The following is a 26,618-nucleotide window of genomic DNA, read 5'->3' on the forward strand; positions in this document are numbered from 1 at the left end:
AAAATGTTCACGCTTCAGAGTCTATGAAAGTGAAGTAACATACTTTACAATTTTCTTTGCCGACATCAAGTTTCAGGTTTTGATTTTAAAACAAAATATATATAATTATTCATTACATGACAGGTGGCCAAAGGTCAAGAGGTCACAGATTACCGGGTATTTGTGAGGTCTATCATCAGACATTCCGACCTCGTCACAAAGGTAAGCGTGAGACATGTACCTGCTGTCAGACATTACTGAAGTGTGGACTAGTTGATGACATTCTGACCCCCTGGGGATTCCGGGTTAGTACAGGTCCCTAGCAACCCATGCTGGTCATCAGAAGCGACCAAATGATGGGTTGGTCAGGCTCGATGACTTGGTTAGTTGCGTGTCATCGTACCCCAATGGCGTGGATCGTTGCTCACAATATCAATCACTGGATTGTGTGGTCCAGACTCAATTATTTATAGACTACCATCATATAGCTGGAATATTGCTAAGTGCAGCATTAAACAACCAGAAAACATCTATATGACAACTATTTCAGTGCAGATTGATCCTCTTTGTTATTTATGTCCCAGTTTGTCTTCTGATGACAATTAGGTGTCCTGTTTCCATGTCTCATGTAGAGTAGTGTATCCCATCATTACTGTGAAGATACAACTGGGAAATATTTGGAAATAATTTACTGTGTTACAGGAAGCTTCTTTTGAGTACCTGCAAAATGAAGGGGAGAGAACTCTGTTGGAAGCAATGGACTCGTTAGAAGTGGCTTTCTCCCATCCTCAGGTAATGTCCTCATGAAGGTTGCGTGTGTATGTTTGGTTATTTTGGAAGAAAAGTATGTGTCTGCCTGTAATTCGCTATTTTAGGAAAACTTGCAATTGAGAAGTATGTGTGACTATTCATTCTGGAGGGATGAGAACAGTTTTCACGCTGAGAAAAGTTTAAGGATATTGTTTCCATGTTGAGATATTGTTTTCATGCTGAGATATTGTTTTCTTGCTGAGAAATATTTTCATGCTGAGATAATGTTTTCATGTTGAAACTTTTTTTTTTATGATGTTGTTTGACATATTGCTTTCATGATATGAGCTGAGATATTGATTTTGCTGTGAAATATATTTTTTTCTCATTCCAGTCAAAGAAGACAGATTGTAATCACATCTTTCTCAACTTTGTACCAACTTTGACACTCACAGAGCCAGGGAAGGTAAGTTAGAATAACACTTACAATTCAACTTCTTTCAAGAAAATTGTACTGTTTGCTTTCCTCAGTATGACTGATGTGGACTCTGTCACTATGGACAGAATAGTGTTAGGCCATTATGTAGATTTGTATTAATGCCCGAGAGTTATCTCCCCTAGTTGGAGGAGACGGTGCGGAGTATGGTGATGCGGTATGGCAGTCGGCTGTTGAAGATGAGAGTGCTGCACGCAGAACTTAAGTTTACCATCAGGTAGGCATTTGAGACTCGTTAATAATGTTTATATACTATTAATATGATGAAGACTGATATTTCCAATTATGATGTAATTAATGACTGCTTGTAATTGTATAGAAGTATACTGAATAGTATCCAGGAATGTCAATTTCTCAATGTCAACACTCACGAACACACATACAATGGACAATTGCGGTTAACAATTACAGATGATTTAATCGGTTCTGGCTCGTGCCTTAATCTGCAGCCTTTGTTGGACATGATTGTGACTGGTACCTCTACTTCAGACTGACCACTAATGGAACGAGTTTCCCAATCCGGCTGTTCCTGACCAATGAGAGCGGGTACTACCTGGACATCAGCCTGTACCGTGAGGTGACGGACCCCCGCACAGGCCAGGTGATGTTCCAGGCATACGGGGCCATGCAGGGGCCTCTCCACGGCCTCCTCATCAGCACCCCCTACCTCACCAAGGATCACCTGCAACTGAAGCGCTTCCAGGCCCAGTCCATGGGGACCACCTACGTGTACGATTTCCCGGAGATGTTCCGACAGGTGAGGTTTCAACAGTCTCATTTGAACTCTGGTATCCCCTGATAGCTTACTGGTAACCATGTTTTTTATAAGACCTCTAAAATCAGATAGTGTCCTACCCAGAGTTCATTGTGGTCAGGGGCGGGCGGGTAGCCTAGTGGTTAAAGCGTTCGCTCGTCACGCCGAAGACCTGGGTTCGATTCCCGACATGGGTACAATGTGTGAAGCCCATTTCTGGTGTCCCCCCCGCCGTGATATTGCTGGAATATTGCTAAAAGCGGCATAAAACCAAACTCGCTCATTGTGGTCAACCTCGTACTTCTGCCACCGGCTAGAGACATGTGACGATTTGTCAGATCTTACACAGTCCATTCAATAAAGTATGTTTTTCACATACTTAATTTCTTGAAAGGCTACACATTTAGATGTTCAACATATGTTCAAAATATAACATATAAACATATCTCAAATTGTGAAAAACTATTAAAGAGCACTGAAACTGTGAAAGGCTTATATTAGAGTTGTCTGTTCTGATTTCGTGATAGGCACGTGATAGGCAAATTAGCTTGTGGCAGTGGTGTAATGCTAAGTCATCAGTGCGTCGGAGTGTGGATGAGACAGTCACATTTGTGACCATGTCCTGTTTCACAAAATAATCTTCATGTTAAGACTGTCACATGTATGTGTGAAACAAATGGAGATATCTGTAGTGTTTTGTTAATTTTGTTGTTTACCAGTATGTGTTATCCTAACTAAAAGAGAAAATGGATCTGATGGTCGGACTCTGTGACATGGCTGATCATCTTGCTCCGTATCATGTTTTCACTGGTTTGACTGGTTCAAACTTGATTTACAGGCTGCATAGCTGCAGCTGTAGAGTTACATGTACTCACTGACTTGCATTTCTCTGTGCAGAGTTGCGTCCCTTAGACGTGCAAGAATCCTCTGATCTTATCATTGGCTTGAAACCTACTTTCACCCTGTTAATGGTTCTTGGTTTGATCAGTACCTGCCATTTCTCACAGGTTTCAACGGTGTGATATTACAAAAATGTTGTTCATAGCTGTGTAAGAATAGGTCTTCAGCAACCCATGCTTGCACTAAATGGTGACTATGCTTGTCGTAAGAGGCAACTAATGGGATCGGGTGGTCAGGCTATCTGGCAACTGCATAGATCGATGTTTATGATGTCACTGGACTGTCTGGTTCAGACTCGATTATTTACAGGCCGCTGTCATATAGCTGGAATATTGCTGAGTGCAGCGTTAAACAACAAACAAACATGCCTGTGTTAAAGACAACTTACTTACATCGTGGCAACTGACTCACTTCCTGACATTGTTGACAGTCCTTGATGAAGCTGTGGAAGGAGCACTACCAGCGCCATCACCTGCCGCCTAGAGACATGCCCACCGATGCCCTCGTATCGACCGAACTGGTCCTTGACAGTCATGGCAACCTGTGCATGCAGAAGAGGCTGCCGGGGGAGAACGAGGTATGCTTGCTGTCTTGTGCCCACTGAGTGATAACTTCCACTTCACCAACTACTTTAGCCTGTAGTACAAAGTCCCAGTCTGTCTCCCTTGCTCTAGTAAGCCAAAAAATAAGTGACCAATTCTGGCTCGTAGATTTATAGTTTGGGACACTACCTGATCAGGGCTCATGAACAGCATTTTATTGTCTGGGATGTAGAAAGATACCTTGAAAACACTGAGTTTCACAGAATTTCCAATGTGCAGTAACTGAATACATCAATCTTTATAAAGGTTATTTCAACCATGCATTTTTCACCGCTACATGATGTGTTCCGGTATTGAATGACGTGAATGATGATAAAAACGGGAAAAATCTTTTATTATCTGCTGCCCCATTTAGAATGTTTTTTTTGTTTTCTTTATCTCATTAAAGTGTTTCCAGTTATTCCCCATTGTAATATTAGAATGTAGGGACATATTTTCTCATTCATCTGTTAGAACCATGAATGGTAGGTTTGATTGAAGCAGAATCATTTTAAAAATATGGAAATTAGGACAAGTGAATATATATATTTGGAAACTTTTCCAACTTTTGGCAGCAGTCATGTCAACATCTTATTACAAAAAATCTCTCCTCTTCTCCCCCCCCCCCCCCCCCCCCCCCCCCAACCAACTTAGGATCCAATTAGTTGTTGCTATGTTAGGAGGTGATGTATGTATGTAGTGAGCATAAAGATGTTGATGTTGCTGTCGATAGATTGGTATGGTGGCATGGAAGATGACCTTGAAGACCCCAGAGTTCCAGGAAGGTCGTGATATTATTGTCATCTCCAATGACATGACACACAAGATTGGATCGTTTGGTCCGCAGGAGGATGTGCTGTTCAAGGTCGGTACCACACTGATAAAACCAAGAGATGCTGATTGAGTGAGTGAGTATGGGTTTACGCCACTATTAGCAATATTCCAGCAATATCACGGCAGGGGACACCAAAAATGTGCTTCACGCATTGTACCCATGTCGGGAATCAAACCCGGGTCTTCGGCGTGACGAGCAAAGGGTTAAACCACTAGGCTACCCAACTGCCCCAGAGATGCAGAATGCAGATGGATGATTCAATTGTTAGACCTAAGTTCTTTGCCTTCTTTGTCTTCTAATCAGTCAGTATCTCCTTAGAGAATAATGTTTTTAGTTTTGTGATGTACTTTTGTGTAAAGCATGAATCAGTTTGGGATGAAAGTATAGATGTGATATACTTGATTGAAGGGCAGGAATTTGAAGAATTTGGCTAGATATAGATTCATGTTTGTGGTATTCCTTTTTTTGGCCAATTGGTTAAAAAGAGGTGACTTAATGGATTGGGTGGACAAACTCGCTGAGGGGGGGATGGCGAGTCACCTTACCCCGATGGCATTGGTCATGATATGAATCACTGGATTGTCAGGTCCAGATTTGATTATTTTCAGGCTATTGTCATGTAGCTTGAATCGTAAACAAACATTTATTTCATTACAGAAAGCATCTGAGTTGTCCAGAAAGATGGGCATCCCTCGCATCTACCTGTCTGCTAACAGTGGCGCTCGTATTGGCCTGGCCGAGGAGATCAAGCACCTGTTCCGTGTGGCGTGGGTGGATCCAAAAGATCCCAACAAGGTACGGGGGTAACATGTACTTCCCCTGGGGCTTGTGTGTGGGGATGTGTCAACTCAGAAATAGAAATTCTAATGTTTTATACTGGTTAATAAGGATGGTAAATAAATTTAAGATTTGACATGTTATGCACTAAAATGATGCGAATTGTGTGATCGATAAATGAAAATGAAATTTCAATTAGAGAAAAAAAATAATTTTTTTTTGGTTTTCTTCATTTGACTTAATAGCACCTTCCTCTTTAATCATCATTTTGGAGTCATTTTGGCTTTAATACCCACTTTTTTGTGTAGGGTTTCAAATATTTGTACCTGCGTCCTGATGACTTCAAGAAAGTGAGTGCCATGAACTCCGTGAGAGCAGAGCTCATAGAGGATCAGGGAGAATCCCGATACAAGATCACCGACATCATCGGTATGTGTTTGTTTCCTCAGGTAATTGTTCCACCTGTGTTTTTTTGCCCAGGTAATTGTTCCACCTGTGTTTGTTTGCCCAGGTAGTTGATCCACCTGTGTTTGTTTGCACTGGTAGTTGATCCACCTGTGTTTGTTTGCCCAGGTTATTGATTCACCTGTGTTTGTTTGCCCAGGTAGTTGATCCACCTGTGTTTGTTTGCACTGGTAGTTGATCCACCTGTGTTTGTTTGCACTGGTAGTTGATCCACCTGTGTTTGTTTGCCCAGGTAGTTGATCCACCTGTGTTTGTTTGCCAGGTAGTTGATCCACCTGTGTTTGTTTGCACTGGTAGTTGATCCACCTGTGTTTGTTTGCCCAGGTAGTTGATCCACCTGTGTTTGTTTGCCCAGGTTATTGTTCCATCTGTGTTTGTTTGCCCAGGTAGTTGATCCACCTGTGTTTGTTTGCACTGGTAGTTGATCCACCTGTGTTTGTTTGCCAGGTAGTTGATCCACCTGTGTTTGTTTGCACTGGTAGTTGATCCACCTGTGTTTGTTTGCCCAGGTAGTTGATCCACCTGTGTTTGTTTGCCCAGGTTATTGTTCCATCTGTGTTTGTTTGCCCAGGTAGTTGATCCACCTGTGTTTGTTTGCACTGGTAGTTGATCCACCTGTGTTTGTTTGCCAGGTAGTTGATCCACCTGTGTTTGTTTGCCCAGGTTATTGATCCACCTGTGTTTGTTTGCACTGGTAGTTGATCCACCTGTGTTTGTTTGCCCAGGTAATTGTTCCACCTGTGTTTGTTTGCCCAGGTAGTTGATCCACCTGTGTTTGTTTGCATTGGTAGTTGATCCACCTGTGTTTGTTTGCCAGGTAGTTGATCCACCTGTGTTTGTTTGCCCAGGTTATTGATCCACCTGTGTTTGTTTGCCCAGGTAGTTGATCCACCTGTGTTTGTTTGCACTGGTAGTTGATCCACCTGTGTTTGTTTGCACTGGTAGTTGATCCACCTGTGTTTGTTTGCCCAGGTAATTGATCCACCTGTGTTTGTTTGCCCAGGTAATAGTTCAACCTGTGTATGTTTGCCCAGGTAATTGATCCACCTGTGTTTGTTTGCACTGGTAGTTGATCCACCTGTGTTTGTTTGCCCAGGTTATTGATCCACCTGTGTTTGTTTGCCAGGTAATAGTTCCACCTGTGTATGTTTGCCCTGGTTATTGATCCACCTGTGTTTGTTTGCCCAGGTAATTGATCCACCTGTGTTTGTTTGCCCAGGTAATAGTTCCATCTGTGTTTGTTTGCCCAGGTTATTGATCCACCTGTGTTTGTTTGCACTGGTAGTTGATCCACCTGTGTTTGTTTGCCCAGGTTATTGATCCACCTGTGTTTGTTTGCACTGGTAGTTGATCCACCTGTGTTTGTTTGCCAGGTAGTTGATCCACCTGTGTTTGTTTGCCCAGGTTATTGATCCACCTGTGTTTGTTTGCCCAGGTTATTGATCCACCTGTGTTTGTTTGCCCAGGTTATTGATCCACCTGTGTTTGTTTGCCCAGGTAATTGATCCACCTGTGTTTGTTTGCACTGGTAATTGATCCACCTGTGTTTGTTTGCACTGGTAATTGATCCACCTGTGTTTGTTTGCACTGGTAATTGATCCACCTGTGTTTGTTTGCCCAGGTTATTGATCCACCTGTGTTTGTTTGCACTGGTAATTGATCCACCTGTATTTGTTTGCCCTGGTTATTGATCCACCTGTGTTTGTTTGCCCAGGTTATTGATCCACCTGTGTTTGTTTGCCCAGGTAATTGATCCACCTGTGTTTGTTTGCCCAGGTTATTGATCCACCTGTGTTTGTTTGCCCAGGTAATTGATCCACCTGTATTTGTTTGCCCTGGTTATTGATCCACCTGTGTTTGTTTGCACTGGTAGTTGATCCACCTGTGTTTGTTTGCCCTGGTTATTGATCCACCTGTGTTTGTTTGCACTGGTAGTTGATCCACCTGTGTTTGTTTGCCCAGGTAATAGTTCCACCTGTGTATGTTTGCCCAGGTAATTGATCCACCTGTGTTTGTTTGCCCAGGTAAGGATGATGGTCTGGGTGTGGAGAACCTGAGGGGATCCGGCATGATTGCTGGGGAATCATCCACTGCCTACAATGAGGTCATCACCATCAACCTTGTTACGTGTCGAGCAATCGGTATCGGCGCATACCTGGTGAGACTCGGACAGAGGATCATTCAAGTGGAGAACTCCCATATCATCCTCACAGGAGCTGGGGCACTCAATAAGGTAGGCTGAAGCTGTGGCACTCAATAAGGTAGACTGAAGCTGGGGCACTCAATAAGGTAGACTGAAGCTGGGGCACTCAATAAGGTAGACTGAAGCTGGGGCACTCAATAAGGTAGGCTGAAGCTGGGGCACTCAATAAGTAGGCTGAAGCTGTGGCACTCAATAAGGTAGACTGAAGCTGGGGCACTCAATAAGGTAGACTGAAGCTGGGGCACTCAATAAGGTAGGCTGAAGCTGGGGCACTCAATAAGTAGGCTGAAGCTGGGGCACTCAATAAGGTAGGCTGAAGCTGGGGCACTCAATAAGTAGGCTGAAGCTGGGGCACTCAATAAGGTAGACTGCGCACAGGAGATGGGGCACTCAATAAGGTAGGCTGGAGCAGGGGCACTCAATAAGGTAGACTGAAGCTGTGGCACTCAATTAGTAGGCTGAAGCTGGGGCACTCAATAAGGTAGGCTGAATCTGGGGCACTCAATAAGTAGGCTGAAGCTGGGGCACTCAATAAGGTAGGCTGAAGCTGGGGCACTCAATAAGGTAGGCTGAAGCTGTGGCACTCAATTAGTAGGCTGAAGCTGGGGCACTCAATAAGTAGGCTGAAGCTGTGGCACTCAATAAGTAGGCTGAAGCTGGGGCACTCAATAAGTAGGCTGAAGCTTGGGCACTCAATAAGTAGGCTGAAGCTGTGGCACTCAATAAGTAGGCTGAAGCTGGGGCACTCAATAAGTAGGCTGAAGCTGGGGCACTCAATAAGTAGGCTGAAGCTGGGGCACTCAATTAGGTAGTCTGAAACTGGGGCACTCAATAAGGTAGTCTGAAGCTGGGGCACTCAATAAGGTAGGCTGAAGCTGTGGCACTCAATTAGTAGGCTGAAGCTGGGGCACTCAATAAGAAGGCTGAAGCTGTGGCACTCAATAAGTAGGCTGAAGCTGGGGCACTCAATAAGTAGGCTGAAGCTGGGGCACTCAATAAGTAGGCTGAAGCTGTGGCACTCAATAAGTAGGCTGAAGCTGGGGCACTCAATAAGGTAGGCTGAAGCTGGGGCACTCAATAAGGTAGACTGAAGCTGTGGAACTCAATTAGTAGTCTGAAGCTGGGGCACTCAATAAGGTAGTCTGAAGCTGGGGCACTCAATTAGGTAGTCTGAAACTGGGGCACTCAATAAGGTAGTCTGAAGCTGGGGCACTCAATAAGTAGGCTGAAGCTGTGGCACTCAATTAGTAGGCTGAAGCTGGGGCACTCAATAAGTAGGCTGAAGCTGGGGCACTCAATAAGTAGGCTGAAGCTGGGGTACTCAATAAGTAGGCTGAAGCTGGGGCACTCAATAAGTAGGCTGAAGCTGTGGCACTCAATTAGTAAGCTGAAGCTGGGGCACTCAATAAGTAGGCTGAAGCTGTGGCACTCAATAAGTAGGCTGAAGCTGTGGCACTCAATAAGTAGGCTGAAGCTGGGGCACTCAATAAGGTAGACTGCGCACAGGAGATGGGGCACTCAATAAGTAGGCTGCAGCTGGGGCACTCAATAAGGTAGGCTGAAGCTGGGGCACTCAATAAGTAGGCTGAAGCTGTGGCACTCAATAAGTAGGCTAAAGCTGGGGCACTCAATAAGTAGGCTGAAGCTGGGGCACTCAATAAGGTAGACTGTGCACAGGAGATGGTGAACACAAATTAATTGTTGACCGATTTCCTACTTTAGCGTGATAACAAGCAAGCATAACGGTGTGACATTGGCAGTGAGAGTACAACTTGTTTCCTGTGCCAGGTGCTGGGGCGGGAGGTGTACACAAGCAACAACCAGCTCGGTGGCATCCAGATCATGCACAACAACGGCGTCTCCCACGATGTGGTGCCCGACGACTTTGAGGGATGCTGTATGATTCTCCAGTGGCTCTCCTACATGCCTTTGGTATGTTCTACAATGTTAGTTAGTGGCCATCTTAGCTGTGTGTCCTTGGTATGTCCTACAGTGTTTTGTTAGAGGCCTTTTGGCTGTGTCGTACAGTGTTATTTAGTGGCCATCTTGAAATGTTCTACACTGTTTAGGGGGCAGGTGGGTAGCCTAGTGGTTAAAGCGTTTGCTAGTCACGCTAAAGACCCGGGTTTGATTCCCGACATGGGTACGATGTGTGAAGCCCATTTCTGGTGTTCCCCGCTGTGATCTTGCTGGAATATTGCTCACTCTACAGTGTTTAGTAATGATTGCTTACTTCTGGGCCTAGAAGACATGTAAAGTTCTTGTTTCATATATCTGATTTTCCATGTTGAACTGGCCTAGAATAGATCCCAAACACGCTATTGCTAAACTAAATCAGACGTCAGACTCATTGACATGGTTGAACATGTCATCGTATCCCAATTGCGTAGATCAAAATTCATGATGTGAATCACTTGATTGTCTGGTCCACACTTGATAATCTACAGACCGCCATCATACAGCTGGAGTGTGGTGTTAAACAACCAACAAAAGAGCTCTTGCACTACTTTGCTCATTGATGTTGGCATGTTGGCCTTGGCTGCTTTACCTTATAGTGTTATATCTTCTGTGTATAGAAAAAGAATGGCCCTCTCCCAATAATCCCTTCCTACGACCGAGTAGACAGAGACGTGGATTTTGTGCCCACCAAGGCTCCGTATGACGTACGCTGGATGCTGTCGGGGAGGATGAATCCAGGTAATGAGGCATCTCTCACCTTGCTATCAACTGTTTGTAGTGTTACCTGAGTTTGGTACTTGTAGACGAGTGGGTAATGTGTTTGATTCTTGGGTTTGGTTCCCCACATGCGTTATCGCAATGTTAGTGTCCTCAGCCATGATACTGCAGCAATATTCCTACAATGAGTACAATGCTCACTGATATCACTTGTCACCATGTTGCTGACCATGGTAAATTTTAAGTCCCTCACCCAAACAGGTGGTGGGGTAGCCTAGTGGTTAAAGTGTTTGCTTGTCCCGCCGAAGACCCGGGTTCAATTGCCTACATCGGTGCAACCACTCAACCACTCAACCACTCAACCACTCACTCACTCAACCACTCACTCAACCACTCACTCACTGTAGCAGGGTGTGTTCTGACCACATGTTATCGTCAGTCCGTATGGAATGGTGTCGCAAGATACCAGTCGATACTCAGCTCAGTGTTTAATGTAGAGTTTTCTTTTGTAGAGAGTCGCGAGTGGCAGAGCGGCTTCTTCGACAAGGATTCCTTCATGGAGATCCTCAACCCATGGGCTCAAACAGTTGTTGTTGGCAGAGCAAGGTAAATAATTGTCTTCATGTTTCTCAGACAACTGGTCAGGCATGTAGTCACTATTGTAGGCAAACACTTGTAATTATCAGGTAGTCATCAAGACTAATACTTGGTATTTTGTGCTAAGTGTGCAGAACATGTCAGTAATTACCAATTCATGTAGAGGTATAGGGAATGGAGGCACATACTACTGTCAGTATGCCTCATACTCCACAGGTTATGACTGTCTTGATTACAGATATTCCAATGAGTGCACGGTGTATACACCTGATTGCTATTTCGGGCTTATTTTACAAGACAGTTAAGCCCGGTGAAGATCCGGGGTAGAATAGGTCTTTGGCAACCCATTTTGCCGTAGGAGGCGACTATGTTTGTTGTAAGAGGCGACTAACGGGAACGGGTGGTCAGACTCGCTGACTTGTCTGATGCATGTCATCATACCCCAATTCCGTGGCTAGATGCTCATGACATCAATCACTGGATCGTATCATCCAGATTCAATTATTTACAGAATGCCATCTTATAGCTGGAAAATTGTGAATGCAGCGTTAAACAACAAACAAACAAACAAATACAAGACAGTTACAGGCAGAAATTTCAATGAAATAATGCCTCGCATAAAGAAACAAGATTGCAGTTGTAAATCATCATGTCTGGTAATGTTTTATTCCAAATTTCATGTTTGTTTCAAGTTTGTTACGTCCTCTTTGTTCACCTGTGATATGATATCGTTTTTCGGATTTTTGGATGCTTAAAAAACATTCATAGTTTTCTCTCTAATCACATGAACAACAACTGTAAAACATCTTATTCATTTATAAAAGACAACTTTCATTAAAAACAATCCATCATCTGAGCATGTACAATATCTGTGTGATGCTACATCCTCCATTATGGGGCGAGTGATCACAATAAACATAGCTGTATAAAAATGTAGGATGTCCAAAAATCTATGATCCGGCGATATACAAAATAGCAATTTTTCCTGAAAATTGTACCCATGATATACTAGAAAATATGTCAGTTTAGTCATAACATTGTTCAGGTACTGGTGATGGATATGTGTTAGACTAACATCTAGTCTCTGAAATGAACACATCTTACATAAAAAAACAGTTGTTCAGTTATCTTAATAAAAATATAATAAAAAGGAGCCCAGTGACTCTCTTCATTTTCAGATACTGCAGTGATCTAGACTTGCCAAACATTATAGACTTGCATGGGCTGTATTTGATATATATTTGTATCAGGGTCTGTAAGACAGACTAGATATGTGTTTATGTTGTGTGTTCCATCAGACTGGGCGGTATACCCCTGGGTGTCATGATATGTGTTTATGTTGTGTGTTCCGTCAGACTGGGAGGTATACCCCTGGGTAACATTGTTCAGGTACTGGTGATGGATATGTGTTTATGTTGTGTGTTCCGTCAGACTGGGCGGTATACCCCTGGGTGTCGTGAGTGTGGAGACTCGGTCTGTGGAGGTCGTCGTCCCAGCCGACCCGGCCAACATCGACTCCGAATCGAAGGTACGACACACTCACAAACAACACTCAGCTTTCATCTTGTGTAGTGCTTGTGCACCAGCAATGTACACTTGCATGTCATGTCTACACTAAGCGCTGCTCAATAACATTAACGTCGTACATAAAGGTCTGAGGCCTAAAATTTTGAATAAATTCATTGATTGAACATTTGCAAGTTCCATGTAGGCTGGTGGGCACAGGTCGACTAATTAGTGATGGAGTTTGCTTTGTGTCCATGAGGTGGCATGGATCCATTGTTCATGACTTTGGATCCTGTTTTCGTAACTTCATAGTGTGATTCTTGGTTTGTCAGCACAATACACATGTGAGAGTTTAACAAAACTGGAGCACATTTACGGTTTGTATCAATTTAGTCTTTCCTCCCACATTAAACTGACACCATGACATGACTGAAGTACTGTTTAAAGCAGAATTAACCTCAACTCAAGCTAGTCAGTTCTGTCCTGTCAGAGACACAGCAAGCAAGCCAGGTGTGGTTCCCAGTCCTGTCCCATCCCCCTTGTCCTGTCCCGTCCTGTCCTGTCCCGTCCCATCCCGCCCTGTCCCGCCCTGTCCCGTCCCGTCCTGTCCCATCCCACCCTGTCCCACCTCCTTTGTCCTGGCCCGTCCCGTCCCATCCCACCCTGTCACACCTCCTTTGTCCTGGCCCGTCCCGTCCCGTCCTGTCCCATCCCACCCTGTCCCACCTCCTTTGTTCTGTCCCATCCCGTCCCATCCCACCCTGTCACACCTCCTTTGTCCTGTCCCATCCCGTCCCATCCCACCCTGTCCTACCTCCTTTGTCCAGTCCCATCCCGTCCCATCCCACCCTGTCCCACCTCCTTTGTCCTGTCCCATCCCGTCCCATCCCACCCTGTCACACCTCCTTTGTCCAGTCCCATCCCATCCCGTCCTGTCCCATCACATCCCATCTCATCCTCTGCCACCAACTTCACGCCAATATTCCCCGTTGCAGGCGACACAGCAAGCCGGGCAGGTGTGGTTCCCCGACTCTGCCTTCAAGACAGCCCAGGCCATCAAGGACTTCAACCGTGAGGAGCTGCCTCTCATCATCTTTGCCAACTGGAGAGGATTCTCGGGGGGCATGAAAGGTGAGATGCTGCTGTAATAGCGATCAGACTGATGGACTTCATGGAGATAAAGGTCATTGCTTCCAAAAGATGCCTACTTGTTGGTGGCAGAAGAAGTCGTGATGAGTCCGGGGGCATGGCTGGCCTAGTCATCTTAGGCGCAGCTATTCACTGTGCAGAGTTGTGTCCCATGGGCACGCCAAAAATCTATGATTGTGGGTCCGAATCCTCGTTCGCCCCGATAATGTTTCTAGGTTTGTCAGCCCCCTACCTGTGCTTGTGGGTTTCACCGAAGTGGTAAACGTCTAAGACCTGCATCACTTCGGGCTTTCGTTCCACATTAAGCTGACACGCCGTGATATAACTGGAATACTGTTAAAAGCAGCGTTAAACCCAACTCACTCACTCATGAGTCCTATTATTCATATTGATCAGCTCAGTGGATCAGGTTCAGGCTAGTTGACATTGCTTATAACATCAGTGTTGGGCTGTTGGGTAGTCTGATGACTAATTGTTGTCTTGGTGATCCCCATAATGAACTGATCATGGTAAAAGGTGGATGAAAACGATGAACTATTTGTACATGATGTTGAACTGTTAATGGCAATACATGTCAGTGATATTCAAGTAAAGCCCTGGTGAAGATCCAGGTTATAATTGGTCCCAAATCAGGTGAAGTTAAGCAACATCGGTCTCGGAGAGTAGTTGGATGGGTGACCACGTTCAGCAGCTTGACTCCTGAGAGTTTCTAGGGCTTCGGTCCTGCCCCACACTGAAGCACATGAACCACATGTAGTGTCTCCTTGGGCAAGTGACTTTGTTCGAAATGTGCTTCTGTTCACCCAGCAGTGAATGGGTACCTGGTAGCATGTGATGGTAATGTGGCTGTTAACCTTCTAGCTACTCACAGGCAGCTTTGGTTGTATACTGCCCAGGGAGCTGAGAATGAAAATCGAGTGCTCACTGATCCATTGACCGGGGTAATAATAGTGTAGCGCTATGAGCATCCACTCGGTGAATGGAATCTGGCACATTTTAAACGCACTTATTATTATTTCTTCAGGAGCGACTAACGGGATCGGTTGGTCAGGCTCACTGACTTGGTTGATGCATGTCATTGCATCCCATTTATGTAGATCAATGCTCAATTATTTACAGACCGCCGTTATATGGCTGTAACATTGTGGCGTAAATGACAAACAAATTAACAAACTATTAAGTAAAGACCCATATTTCTGATTGCAGACATGTATGACCAAGTCCTTAAGTTTGGATCTTACATTGTGGATGCTCTGGTGGACTACAAGCAACCTATCCTGATCTACATCCCTCCCTATGCCGAGCTGAGGGGCGGGGCATGGGTGGTGGTCGACCCCACCATCAACCCCACCCACATGGAGATGTTTGCAGACCAACTGTGCAGGTACATCACAGCAGAGTAGCAGCAGTAGGGTAGCCTGGTGGTTAAAGCATTGGCTCGTCACACTGAAGACCCGTGCAAGATTGATGTATTGGACACATAGGTGCAATGTAGGAATGACATGGTGTCCACACTCACATGACTGGAACCGCCTCCGTGGTCTAGTGGATAGAGTGTCTGCCCGGGGAGCAGAAGGTCTGGGGTTCGATCCCCGACCATGTCAATCCAAAAGACGTTAAAAGATGGTACTTGTTGTTACCCTGCCTGGCTCTCGGCATTAAGGGGCTAAAACAAGGACTGGTCGGCTCAGAGTCAGTTTTCAGCATTAGCTCGCACACACACAGGCACACACACACGCACACGCTAAGGCACAGGCACACTCACTCGAGAGAGAGCTGAAATATTGGCACAGGGTAAAATCCCACTTCTTCACTCTAAGCAGAGTAGAAGGTGGTCAGAAATATTAATTATTGTAATGGCCTTCTGATGCCTTCTTGATCACGTTTGTTCCCTGTTGGGATTCCAGGATAGAAATGGTCCCCACCATCCTATGATTGTCAACTTAATGAATTGAACTTAAGGATTTGGTAGATTTATGTCATCATTCCCAACCCAACTCACTCACTCACTCATCGTTCCCAGACAGTGCTCATTATATCAATCACTGGATTGTCTGGTCCTGGCTTAATTAATATGGCCACCATTGTACAGCTGGAATATTGTGTTGTGACGTGAAAGAACAAACAAACAAAAACAAATATATTTGTGGCTTCTTGTAGAGGAGGGGTGTTGGAGCCTGAGGGCACAGTGGAGATCAAGTTCCGGCGGAAGGACCTGGAGAAGGCGATCCGGCGCCTGGACCCGGTGGTACGGCAGCTGGTGGAGGACCTTGGGGACCCCGACCTGGCCGAGGAGAAGAAGACGGAGCTGGAGGGCGACCTGGCCAAGAGGGAGGACAGTCTGCTCTCCATCTACCACACAGTCGCTGTGCAGTTCGCAGACCTCCACGACACCCCCGGGCGTATGGAGGAGAAGGGAGTAATCTCGGTTAGTTGTGCAGAAATTGTTGTCTCATACTCAATAAAAGAAGATATTACACATAGGGTTAGAAATAACCGAGGTAATAAATATCACTTCTCATGCACCAGTTTTTTGTTTCCGTCATCTGGACAGCATTGTTGAAGTCATTTGAATGTTATTGTGACGTAAGGTCGGATTGAAGTCACATTAGAAATGATGGCACAGCTGAAGATAGTTGACGTCATTCAACAAATTGTGGTTTTCAAGGACAGCAGTGGTGCACCAATCCTTCTGCGGCTATCACTATTCCGATCTTAATGAGTATGTTTCAATCTCTACTGCAGGCTATCCTCAAGTGGGAGCGGAGTAGGGAGTTCTTCTACTGGCGACTGCGGCGCCGTCTCCTGGAGAACGAGGTGAAGAAGAAGATGCGGCTGTTCACCAAGGACTCAAGTGAAGCCCAGCTGGACTCCATGCTGGGAAGGTGGTTTGTGGAGGACCAGGGCGCAGTCAATGTAAGTAGCTCTGTCAAGATGTAGCCCTCTGTGGACCGGGCTAGGATAGGTCCCCAAGACTTGGGATAATCCCACAGCTTAGAATATGTCCCCGGGCTTAGTCACCGAGCTTAGAATTGGTCCAATGGGCTTTGAATAAATCCCTGGACTTGTGTCCCAAGTAGGGTTGGGACGAGTCCAAATTTACTACCCGGGTACCCACCACCCTATTACCCGACCCTACCCGGGTACCCGCTGTAGATATTTAGAGATGGGTACAAACTGTCGATTTGGACATGTTTGACCGTAGCCCTGACAAAATGTATTTAGATACATGTGTAAAACGATCTGGTCTTGCATACACTGAAGTTTACTGCATGAAGTTTTATCTTTATTCAAACATATTAAAGGCAGAAGGAATGGGTGCATTGTCAGAAAGAAATGAGATCATTAGTGACTTATTGTGGGAGTTTTAGATACTTTTTGTCATTAAACAATATATCATGTGACTAACCATGGTCCGGGTAGTCCTGTGGATACCTGAGTCCTGCTCAGGGCCTACCCAACCCGAGTACCCGAGTTACCTGTCCCAGCCCTAGTCCCAAGGCTTAGAGTAGATCCCCTTGCTTAAATCCCCAAGCTTAGAATAGGTTCCCCCTGAGCTTAGAATAGGTACCCCAGGTTAAGAATAGGCCCCCCGGGCTTAGAATAGGCCTCTGGGCTTAAAATATGTCCCCCAAGCTTGTTAGTGGTTTCCCAGACAAGCAGACATATACACATGTGCATGCAAGTCGCTGTATAAGTGAAACAATCTTGAATATAACAGTAAGCCCCATTTCACATCACATCACTTTAGCAGTCAGTATCTGGTGTTGGAAGGAAGTGGCCAGATCTCACCGGTCAACTACTACCCAGCAGCAGGTGTGCTGACCAGAAGAATCTTGTGTCTAAGTGTTCTGCTTGTTGTGTTGGCAGGCCTATCTGTACGAGGACGACAAGGCGGCCGTGGGGTGGCTGGTGGACCAGCTGGACGAGAACCAGGAGAAGAACACCGTGCTGGAGAACATCCGCTGTATACAGAGAGACCATGTGTTGCAGCAAGTCAGGAGGTCAGTCCACACTGTGTTACGCTGTGTAACCCATGAAGATCCGTGTTAGAATACATTTTCAGCGACCCATTCTTGCCGTAAAAGGCGACCTCCTTTGTCGAAAGAGGCAACTGAAGGGATCTGGTGGTCAGGCTCGCTGACTTGGTTGATTCATGTCATTGTATTTCAATTGCGTTGATTGATGCTCATGATCTCAATCACTGGATTGTCTGGTCCAGACTCGATTATTGACAGACTGCCATCATATAGCTTGAATATTGCTGAATGCGGTGTTAAACAACAAACATGCTTAGCCCGTTGTGTTACAAGTTAGGTTTCCAGCAGAGTTTCTCAGACTCTGTGACTTGCTCAGTTAATTGAGTGCATGTATTGTTGCTCTTAATATCAATCACTGGATTATTTATTGGCCAGCATCATGAAGCTGGAATATTGCAACAGACAACAAACTAAAACATGTATGCATACATATATGGATTTATATAGCACTAGTATCAAGTTGCATTAAACTGCTCAAAGTCAACACATCTGAAAAACACTTACCGTATTCGACGTAATAAGTGCCCTGGGCGCTCTCAAAGTTAGAAATAGGGGGCTATTATAAGAATATTATTTTGGTGAAAAAAACAGAGTTGAAACATAAATTTCATGGTTTATGCTGACAGCCTGAAATGTTTGTGTACGACAGAAAGATAGTGTTTTTCCAGAATTTAATTGCCCATAATTAAGGGTGCATATAACACACGAGTGCGTTCTATACGCGCATAAATAAGTCTTGTGTACATTGATCAATCGGAAGGGGTGCTTATTGGGATTGTTCACTGGCTAATATTTTTGCAAAAGTCGCCATGGGCGCTTATTAGAGCGGGGCGCTTATTACGTCGAATACGGTATGTGATGAAGGCTCAATGAATGTGTCTTTAATCTGGATTTGATAGAACATAGTTCAACTGTTTATCTTACATCAGGTGGGAGTTTGTTCCAAATTGATGGTCCAGCAGCTTGAAATGACGGTTTGCCAAATTTTTAGAACATGATGGTACAAAATGTTACTGAGTCTATGTAATATAATGGATTCAACTTGGCTTTCTGAAACGTGTATCACTGTACACTGTTGTGTCTCATACAGCTTGATCCAGGACAACCCGGAGGTGGCCATGGACTCCATCGTGCACATCACACAGCACATGACACAGTCTCAGCGCGCAGAGATCTCCCGCATCCTGGCCAACATGGAGACGTAGACACCCACCAGATGGCGCTGTAGACAAGGGCGGTAAAGGACAGGTGGCGCTGTCCAATGTTGGTTGAAGAATACCAGATCTCGTGGGACAACTCATGTGTTCAGACAAGCTCATCTGGCTCATTTAGATTGATCATATTTCGTGATCAACAAACGGATCCATATGTTTGACCAGATATCTCAGGACTTATTTATACAAAATGTTGAAGTTACTTGTCCATCTCTTGAATTGGCCGGTGGCCATTTGGTTATGACTGTTGGCGTTTGATGGGAATTGGTCATGGGATTTTTAATCTTGCATGACAGTGGTGCGTGTTAACATTACTAAGTCAAAAGATAATTGTCACAAACAAATATTTCACCGAAAATATTTTTAGGTTGTAAAAAATGATAAATCATTGTGTCATCAGCAAAGTATTCACACTAGTGGTATGTACAACTCATACTGCTGGTGCCACAACTCATTCCAGATGGTCATAACACTAAACCCATTTCGTACAGATGGACCCAGATACTTTGGGTTTAGTGTGTAGTTTGGCATTGCAAAGTGGCTTTAACATCCGTGATGCTACATGGTCTGGTGTCTCGTCCCCAACAGAGAGACAATGGACATTTGACAGAACACAGCATGCCGAGCCGCATGTGCAAAGACTGTTCCGAGGTATTCCTCAAGAGATGTTTTATACTGTTTGAAGATTTTGAGAAGTATAACTTCACGACTTCTGTATCCAAATGGCTTGAACTGAAATTGTTTGTATATGCTTTGAAAGTTTTGTTGTTAGATCAGTGGTACCTACTTATGTCATGTCTATTCTTGGAGATGTAAATATTGAACAAAACCAAAATGTACAGATGGAGTATTTATTGCCAGTTTGTAAGTTATTCAGGTGTTACGTTATACAACACAGTTGTGAGTTGACATTGCTTTGTTGGAGTTTGTTTCTTTGTACTGAAGATCGGCATTTGATGAGTGGCTGTTCATAGGGTGTCTGTCGGATGAACTTGTAGTTTTGTATTTTGTTAAAGATCTGCTAACAGTCGACAGTTTAATTTACAGTGGCTTCAGTCAGGGGACTATTAGTTTAATATAGGCGTGTGTGATTGGTCTTTGGACGATCATATGACATTCCCCTTCGCCCCTATAATAAATTACCAGTCCCTGAATGTTGTGTAAGAACATATCTGTAAAGTGTGTTCGGATAGATGTGTATGTAGTGTGTATCAGTTAGCATGAGTACATTAGAGTTGTTTGCTGTGAATGGATGCATTTTGACCAGTATTAGAAATAAATATTTAGACCTTATGTTGGTCAGTTATATTGATGGTGGATCGACGATGCAGTAGTAATGCTTCAAGTCTTCAATGTGTATTCATCCAGCCAGACTACTTCTAATCTGAATGAGAGTACCACCATTTCAATATCAGTGACAGAATTAGTTTTTGAATGTGTGTCTCCATGACTACCAATACACCGTGCATTTAGCGGAGTCGGCTACCAGTGCAATCAGCCTCTGGAACAGCAACATGAGCTGCATGATTGTCTCCCCTAGTTGTGCCAGGATGTTATGATATTGGGTTTGAATTCCAGATTTGTGCTGATAGTGCATCTTTGTCAGTTCATGGGTGTCTCAAAAATTGTACTTTCATCCAGCCTGGCTTTCCTTCCACAATAAGTTAACACATCATGATGTAAGACTGTCCGAATCAAAAACATTCTCTGAGTTTGTTTCTCATCTGAAAAATTGAATGTAATTTGAACATGTTGTGAAAATCAGGTAATGTTAAAACCATCTTGTTTTCATGGTCATCAAATTGATAGGTAGCTGAGGTGTCCGACACGAGAATAGCGGACTATTATCTCACCTTCCATTGACTTTCATGTATTGAGCCTCGTGTGGGTTACTTTGTTTATGAAGTTGGATAAAAGTTGCCAGTTACTGTCTCAAAGCCCTGTCTTCAGTCAGTTGCAGGAGTAGGAGCTTTACACTCCAAGCTGAAGGTGGGCGATCACACGATTGTCCAGGGTATCATGTGCATCATACAACCTGGGACCCTTTCACTTCAGTAGCTTCTTCTCAAGCCCAATTCAGATGGAAGGACCAAAGAGTCATTCAATGATATCACAAATGATAGAGAAATTGAGATGTGAAACGAAGCTTTACTGTTGAATGGGTATAGGGGTATTTATTATAACACCATGGATAATCAGGGATGATTGCGCTCAGGCACAAGATTAACCCACCTAGTCAAAGCTCATTTCATAGCCAAGAGATTCATATTTAATCATGCTGAGATTGTCATAAGATCAAACGATTGCTTCAAGAAGTAGGCTTCTCTTTCTCCGAGTGTTGTGGTTGTTCGTTAATGAAATACCAAGCTGGTTCAGGATGTTGAGGGTAAATGTACTGTGGGGCCTTCCTCCAATACAGTGTGGGCCAAACATTTGACAGAGTACACTTATACCATCATTATTTTTCTGCTGCACAAAAGGTGTGAAGTTATTATTTTTTTCCAGTTTTGTTATGCTGGATTGCTATTAATCCAGTATTGGAAACTTTGACTTTTTTTTTTTTTTTTTTGAATAAATATTTTCTACAAATAAATAGCCTTATTTTCTGTGACAGCTCTTTTTATTCTTGCTTTAGTTGATATGTTTCCTGCTGCTGAAGCAAGGATCGGGTTGACGCAATGTGTTCATGCTAGTGGTTAAAGTGTTCGCTAGCTTCACAAAAGACCAGGGCCCCCTTGCACAAAGCGATCTTAGCGCTAAGATGATCGTAACTCCCATACTTTAACATAGGCTTACAATAGTCTTAGCGCTAAGATTGTTTTGTGCAAGTGGGCCCTGGGTTCAATTCCCTAACACTGTGCAGTGTTAAACTCATCTCACTCACTTTAAAGAGCAACTGGAAAGCAGACGGTCATGCTTTGTTGTTGATTGTGTTATTGTATCCATGCCGTGCTGGACGAAGATGTCTGACATTGATCAACAACTGGTTTGTCTTGACCACTGCAGTTATTCCCACGCCATTGTGATCTCGTGGATTGCAAAATCATTTTCTCAGATCATAAATAGAGCCAACCAAACATAATGAAACAAAGGCTTTAATGATTGCACATAGAACAAAGAAACAATATTTATACACAAGTCTCAGCAATTGGCTAACACAAGTGGGAACATCTTGTACATGACTGAGAGCAACACTGAATTACACAAGCATCAAGATAAAGATCACTCAACAGTGAAGTGTACTCAGTTACGTATAACACCGACTTGCATCCCTACAACATGGAACTATAACAAGAGCATGTCAATATCAAAATTGGACAACAAAGAACCCTGGCAGTTCACTCTATATCACGTGATTTCAAATTCGTCTGGGGATTCCGTGCAGAACGGGTCTGCAATTTTGCATTGTTGCCCAATATGGGTCCTTGCAAAGGAATCTGACTGGCTGGCTGTGTGTCATTGTGCCCTAAGTGGGGAGCATGCTGTCAGCCACAGGTTTGCTTGGCCCAGACTTGCCAATACAACAGGCTGCCATGACACAGATGAGTATTGCTGACTGAGGCATAAATCAACATTCAATCACTAACAAGACAGAAGTGAAGTCTCTGTTTGAACAAAGTGTGTCTCTTGAAGCTCAATTTCCATACAGCATATATTTAACTTGTGTGACAAACTGATCATCCCTGCAGACAAAGCGTGCACACAGGCCATCATTGTAGACACAGCAATCACATGGGCCATTCCTGCAGACAAAGCGCTCACACAAGCCTCCCCGGTGATCCAACAGTTTTTCGCGTCGGCAATCTCACTCTCGGATTGACATCTACAGCTATGGAAAGACACACTACATTCAGACAGCTCCGAGTGTCTGTTCTTGGCATACCTGAGCCAGTGTATCACTGCCTCAACTAAACACGATCATGGATGTCCTTGATGTTGCAGCAGTGATGGTATCACTGTCTGGAGTTTGTGCATGAATAAGCTATCACATCATCTAAGTTGTCCATGGAAGTTGCAACGGCGATGGTGTCTCTACCCAGGGTGCTGTTCCTTGAAATGTTTTATCAAGTCATGTGTCAGTGGCTCCTCGAGGAAATGGTTGATGTCCAGTAGCTCCAGCTGCTTAGCCTGAAATGACAAACAAGTTGCTATTGGCAACACATGCTCAGCTCTGCTCCAAGTCTGCCCACTAATATGAAGTCATCCGGTCTCACTTCTAGTACACACACAGGACAAGGTGTGATCACAATCACATGCAAACCACACTTCCCAAACAGATTTGGTGCATGTACACCATACACCTACCTGACACCATATAAGCCACATCAGCCCTCTAGGTTGTAAGCCCTTAACCCTCAATGTTGTAAGCTACATTAACCCTCAAGGTTGTAAGCCACATTAACCCTCAATGTTGTAAGCCACATTAACCCTCAATGTTGTAAGCCACATTAACCATCAATGTCGTAAGCCACTTTAACCATCAATGTCGTAAGCCACTTTAACCATCAATGTCGTAAGCCACATTAACCCTCAAGGTTGTAAGTCACATTAACCCTCAAGGTTGTAAGCCACATTAAGCCTCAAGGTTTTTTTTTTGGGGGGGGGGGGGGGGGGGGAGAGAGGTGAAAGAGGTGTCCCACCTACTGCAGTACATCCATGGGGTGTCCATTTCCCAGAGAGGGATCGATCAGCCCCGAGTGTGTGAGTTAGTATATACCTAAAGAAGACTGTCAGCCATACCCCAGAGAGGGATCAATCAGCCCCAAGTGTTTGATAGCCATATCGAAAAGAGCGATCAACCTGGCCAAACTAAATCATGCAGTGCAAACAGGAAATTTTGTTAAAATGAAATCCAGGCTTACAATATGGAACTCTTCATGGATGAGATGTGTGACTATTGAAACTGATAAGATACAAGGGACCACAGAGACATGCTTCATACCCATTAAGCCTTCTGTCATGCCAGCAACAATAATATACTACTCAAAAGAAGCTAAAGAACACCTAATTTTGTTTATGACAAATACACACCCATAAATATATTACTTGTGTGACCATACTAAGGTTATGAATACACAATGCCATTTAGAAAGTGGTCAAATGTAACAAATGTTATACAGTCAAGTCTCGTTAATCCGACATCGTTGGTTGCACATGATTGTGTCGGATTAACGAGTATGTCGGATTAACGAAATTAAGTGATTTGTGATTTCGGACATCTTCACGATAGATAATAACCGTGTGTTTCCTCGTGTAAATGCAAGTGCTACTGTCTTAACAACTTGCTTCATCTACTTAAAATAGTCTGTCAGTGTTTTCTGTTTCTCACAATTTGAAGGCACATTTCTCAAAGTCCCCTGTTCGCTTGACGTCTAGGGCTGGTGGTTCTTCAGCATCAACATTGTCGAGGTGTAATTTCATTTGTTTCTTATAATAAAGCTTGAAATTCTTTATGATCCCGGCATCTAGTGTTAATTGTTAAAGTTAATCTCAGTGCGTGTCAAAACACGGGGTTGTGTACTCGCGGGCAGATGACCACGGAGTACGCTGACCACTGTGTCGGATTAACGAGACTGATTAATGAGTGATTTCGGTAATTCGTTGCAAATTAGGTGTGTCGGAGTCGGAGTGCGAGAATGTCGGATTAACGGGACTAACTAGCGCTGAATCAATCGGTTCCCATCATTTGTGTCGGATAAAGCTGAGTGTCGGATTAACGAGACTTGACTGTATTTGGGATAACACTTTCTTAGTAATATACAAATTCTAGTACTTTTGGGGGTGAGTCTCGTCCGGGATTCGAACCCACACTCTCAGTGAGGCACCTCATTGGGGAGAGTGTGGGCACCTGGGAGTGTGGGTCCGAATCCCGGATGGGACTCAACCAAAAAAAAGTACTACAATTTGTATTTCACTAAGAAAGTATATAACAATTGTCACACACTAAGGTTATCACCAGAACTGTTTTTCATACTTACCTCCCTTTAACCATCACTTGTATGTATTAACATGACAGATATTAGCCATACAGTTTATCAATCACATTGTCATTCACAAGTATTACCATCATAAAAATTCAGAATGTCATTTTGATTATATTATAACATGAAGTTAAGATATTTTAACTGAAGATATTTCATTAGAAGTAGTGTTGTGGATAACAGCTTCTACATTATACATAGGCAACATTTCAGGGCTACTTCTTGTCCCTTCATCATTATCGGTAAAAACTTCTAAATGCTTAATAAAGAAGATATATATTGACAATTCAACAACACTACAAAGCAAGACAACCACTCCGTGGACTAAACACACAAAAAGCATGCAGGGTTAGGATGGTATTTATGAAGCATGAGGGTTAAAAATGATATAAATATAATATAAATATGATATAAATAAAATATAAATATGAATAATGTTACTAACTAATATATAGTCTACACAAACAGTACATATAATCAAGCAAACAATTTCGTGTTCCACGATAACATTAAGTCAGAGGCATCGATATGGACTAACTACGCGATTTAGTCTCTGTATTATCGTCCATACATTTTGGAAGAAATGATCTGTTATATAGTAGCTAAATATATTGTGTTAGAAGTGAGGATTTGATAATTAAATTAAATTTGTAATTTCGACATTTACTCGACTGCATTTGTATGGTGATGAAGATGATGATGAAAGAGTGAGGTTCAATTTAGAAAAGTTCCAATATATGGCATTAGAGGTCAGTGACATCACAGTGATACGATGATGAGTTCTGTTGTTCCGGTATGAAGGGAGTTAGCTGGCAAAAGTGAGGGGAGCGTGTACAAGGCCAGAACCGTGCACCAGAGCACCGGAACGCTCTCACACATGTCTCCTTGTGGGATACCTCCTGTGTATCCAGTCCATAATATCCCATTATCTGAAGACCAGCAGCATGACACATTAACCATAGCTTTGTTTTGACTTAATGCACATCCTTCTTGTCGGACACATTCTGTATAATACAGTCAATAATATCCCCATTATATATGATAAGCATCTTGGAGCCATTACCTGAAGCTAGGTTTTGATCAGTGCACGTCCTTGTCAGACACATTCAGTATTATCCAGTCAATAATATCCCCATTATATATGATAAGCATCTTGGAGCCATTACCTGAAGCTACGTTTTGATAGGTGCACGTCCTCCTTGTCGGACACATTCTGTATTATCAAGGCCCTTTTCCACACAGTGACTGTCGTAAGTCTGTGATGTGCGTTACGATCATCTTAGCAAAAAGATCTCTGCGAGGAATGGGGCCCAGTTGCTTTTTCCCTGTGGTATTATGACGAATAGTCTGTCCTCATTCTCAACTCCAGCTTTGTTTGAGGTCCATTTGAGAAATGTGACGCTAAGAATACTGTCCAATCAAATTACACTCTTGTGCCAGAGAAATTATGCGAATTCACTGATAAAGAGTGTGAGTGATTGAGTGAGTGAGTTTGGTACATGCAGCTCTGAGCACTCTTTCAGTTATATCAAAGTGAGGGCAGCCCAGAATGAAAGAGATCTGAAACCCACAAGCATGGGAATGGTGTTGACCACGATCAATACCACGATCGTAGGATCATGGGAGGCCAAAGGGATGCAACTCTGATAAGAGAGATGGAGATGCTGACATTATTTCCTAAATAAAGCTGTGGTTGCAAATGAGTTCAGGGTAGT

General features: G+C 43.7%; 2 protein-coding genes across 13 annotated transcripts in view; one reads left to right on the top strand and one right to left on the bottom strand.

The window, feature by feature from the left end:
* The window catches only part of LOC124140354 (acetyl-CoA carboxylase-like), an 83,156-nt gene extending 61,641 nt beyond the window's left edge, over positions 1 to 21,515 (top strand). For all 10 annotated transcript variants that reach the window (XM_048384491.1, XM_048384487.1, XM_048384490.1 and 7 more), the window contains 20 exons: positions 124 to 201; positions 682 to 771; positions 1,124 to 1,195; positions 1,351 to 1,442; positions 1,715 to 1,982; positions 3,310 to 3,456; positions 4,194 to 4,325; positions 4,953 to 5,090; positions 5,381 to 5,501; positions 7,562 to 7,770; positions 9,529 to 9,672; positions 10,317 to 10,437; positions 10,929 to 11,022; positions 12,445 to 12,541; positions 13,515 to 13,650; positions 14,875 to 15,052; positions 15,829 to 16,096; positions 16,414 to 16,584; positions 17,539 to 17,672; positions 18,799 to 21,515. In XM_048384491.1, the coding sequence (XP_048240448.1) occupies positions 124 to 201; positions 682 to 771; positions 1,124 to 1,195; positions 1,351 to 1,442; positions 1,715 to 1,982; positions 3,310 to 3,456; positions 4,194 to 4,325; positions 4,953 to 5,090; positions 5,381 to 5,501; positions 7,562 to 7,770; positions 9,529 to 9,672; positions 10,317 to 10,437; positions 10,929 to 11,022; positions 12,445 to 12,541; positions 13,515 to 13,650; positions 14,875 to 15,052; positions 15,829 to 16,096; positions 16,414 to 16,584; positions 17,539 to 17,672; positions 18,799 to 18,913 (2,805 nt within the window). In that variant the 3' untranslated portion in view covers positions 18,914 to 21,515. The remainder of the gene's footprint in view (positions 1 to 123; positions 202 to 681; positions 772 to 1,123; positions 1,196 to 1,350; positions 1,443 to 1,714; positions 1,983 to 3,309; positions 3,457 to 4,193; positions 4,326 to 4,952; positions 5,091 to 5,380; positions 5,502 to 7,561; positions 7,771 to 9,528; positions 9,673 to 10,316; positions 10,438 to 10,928; positions 11,023 to 12,444; positions 12,542 to 13,514; positions 13,651 to 14,874; positions 15,053 to 15,828; positions 16,097 to 16,413; positions 16,585 to 17,538; positions 17,673 to 18,798) is intronic.
* Positions 21,516 to 22,001: 486 nt separating this feature from the next.
* LOC124140355 (CNK3/IPCEF1 fusion protein-like) overlaps positions 22,002 to 26,618 on the bottom strand; it is a 68,651-nt gene continuing 64,034 nt past the window's right edge. For 2 of the 3 annotated variants that reach the window (XM_048384587.1, XM_048384586.1), the window contains one exon: positions 22,002 to 23,050. In XM_048384587.1, the coding sequence (XP_048240544.1) occupies positions 22,955 to 23,050 (96 nt within the window). In that variant the 3' untranslated portion in view covers positions 22,002 to 22,954. The remainder of the gene's footprint in view (positions 23,051 to 26,618) is intronic. The other variant, XM_048384588.1, reaches the window with a different exon arrangement.

This window comes from Haliotis rufescens, unplaced genomic scaffold, assembly GCF_023055435.1.
Source record: "Haliotis rufescens isolate VD_foot unplaced genomic scaffold, xgHalRufe1.0.p SCAF_5, whole genome shotgun sequence".
Lineage (NCBI taxonomy): Eukaryota > Metazoa > Mollusca > Gastropoda > Lepetellida > Haliotidae > Haliotis > Haliotis rufescens.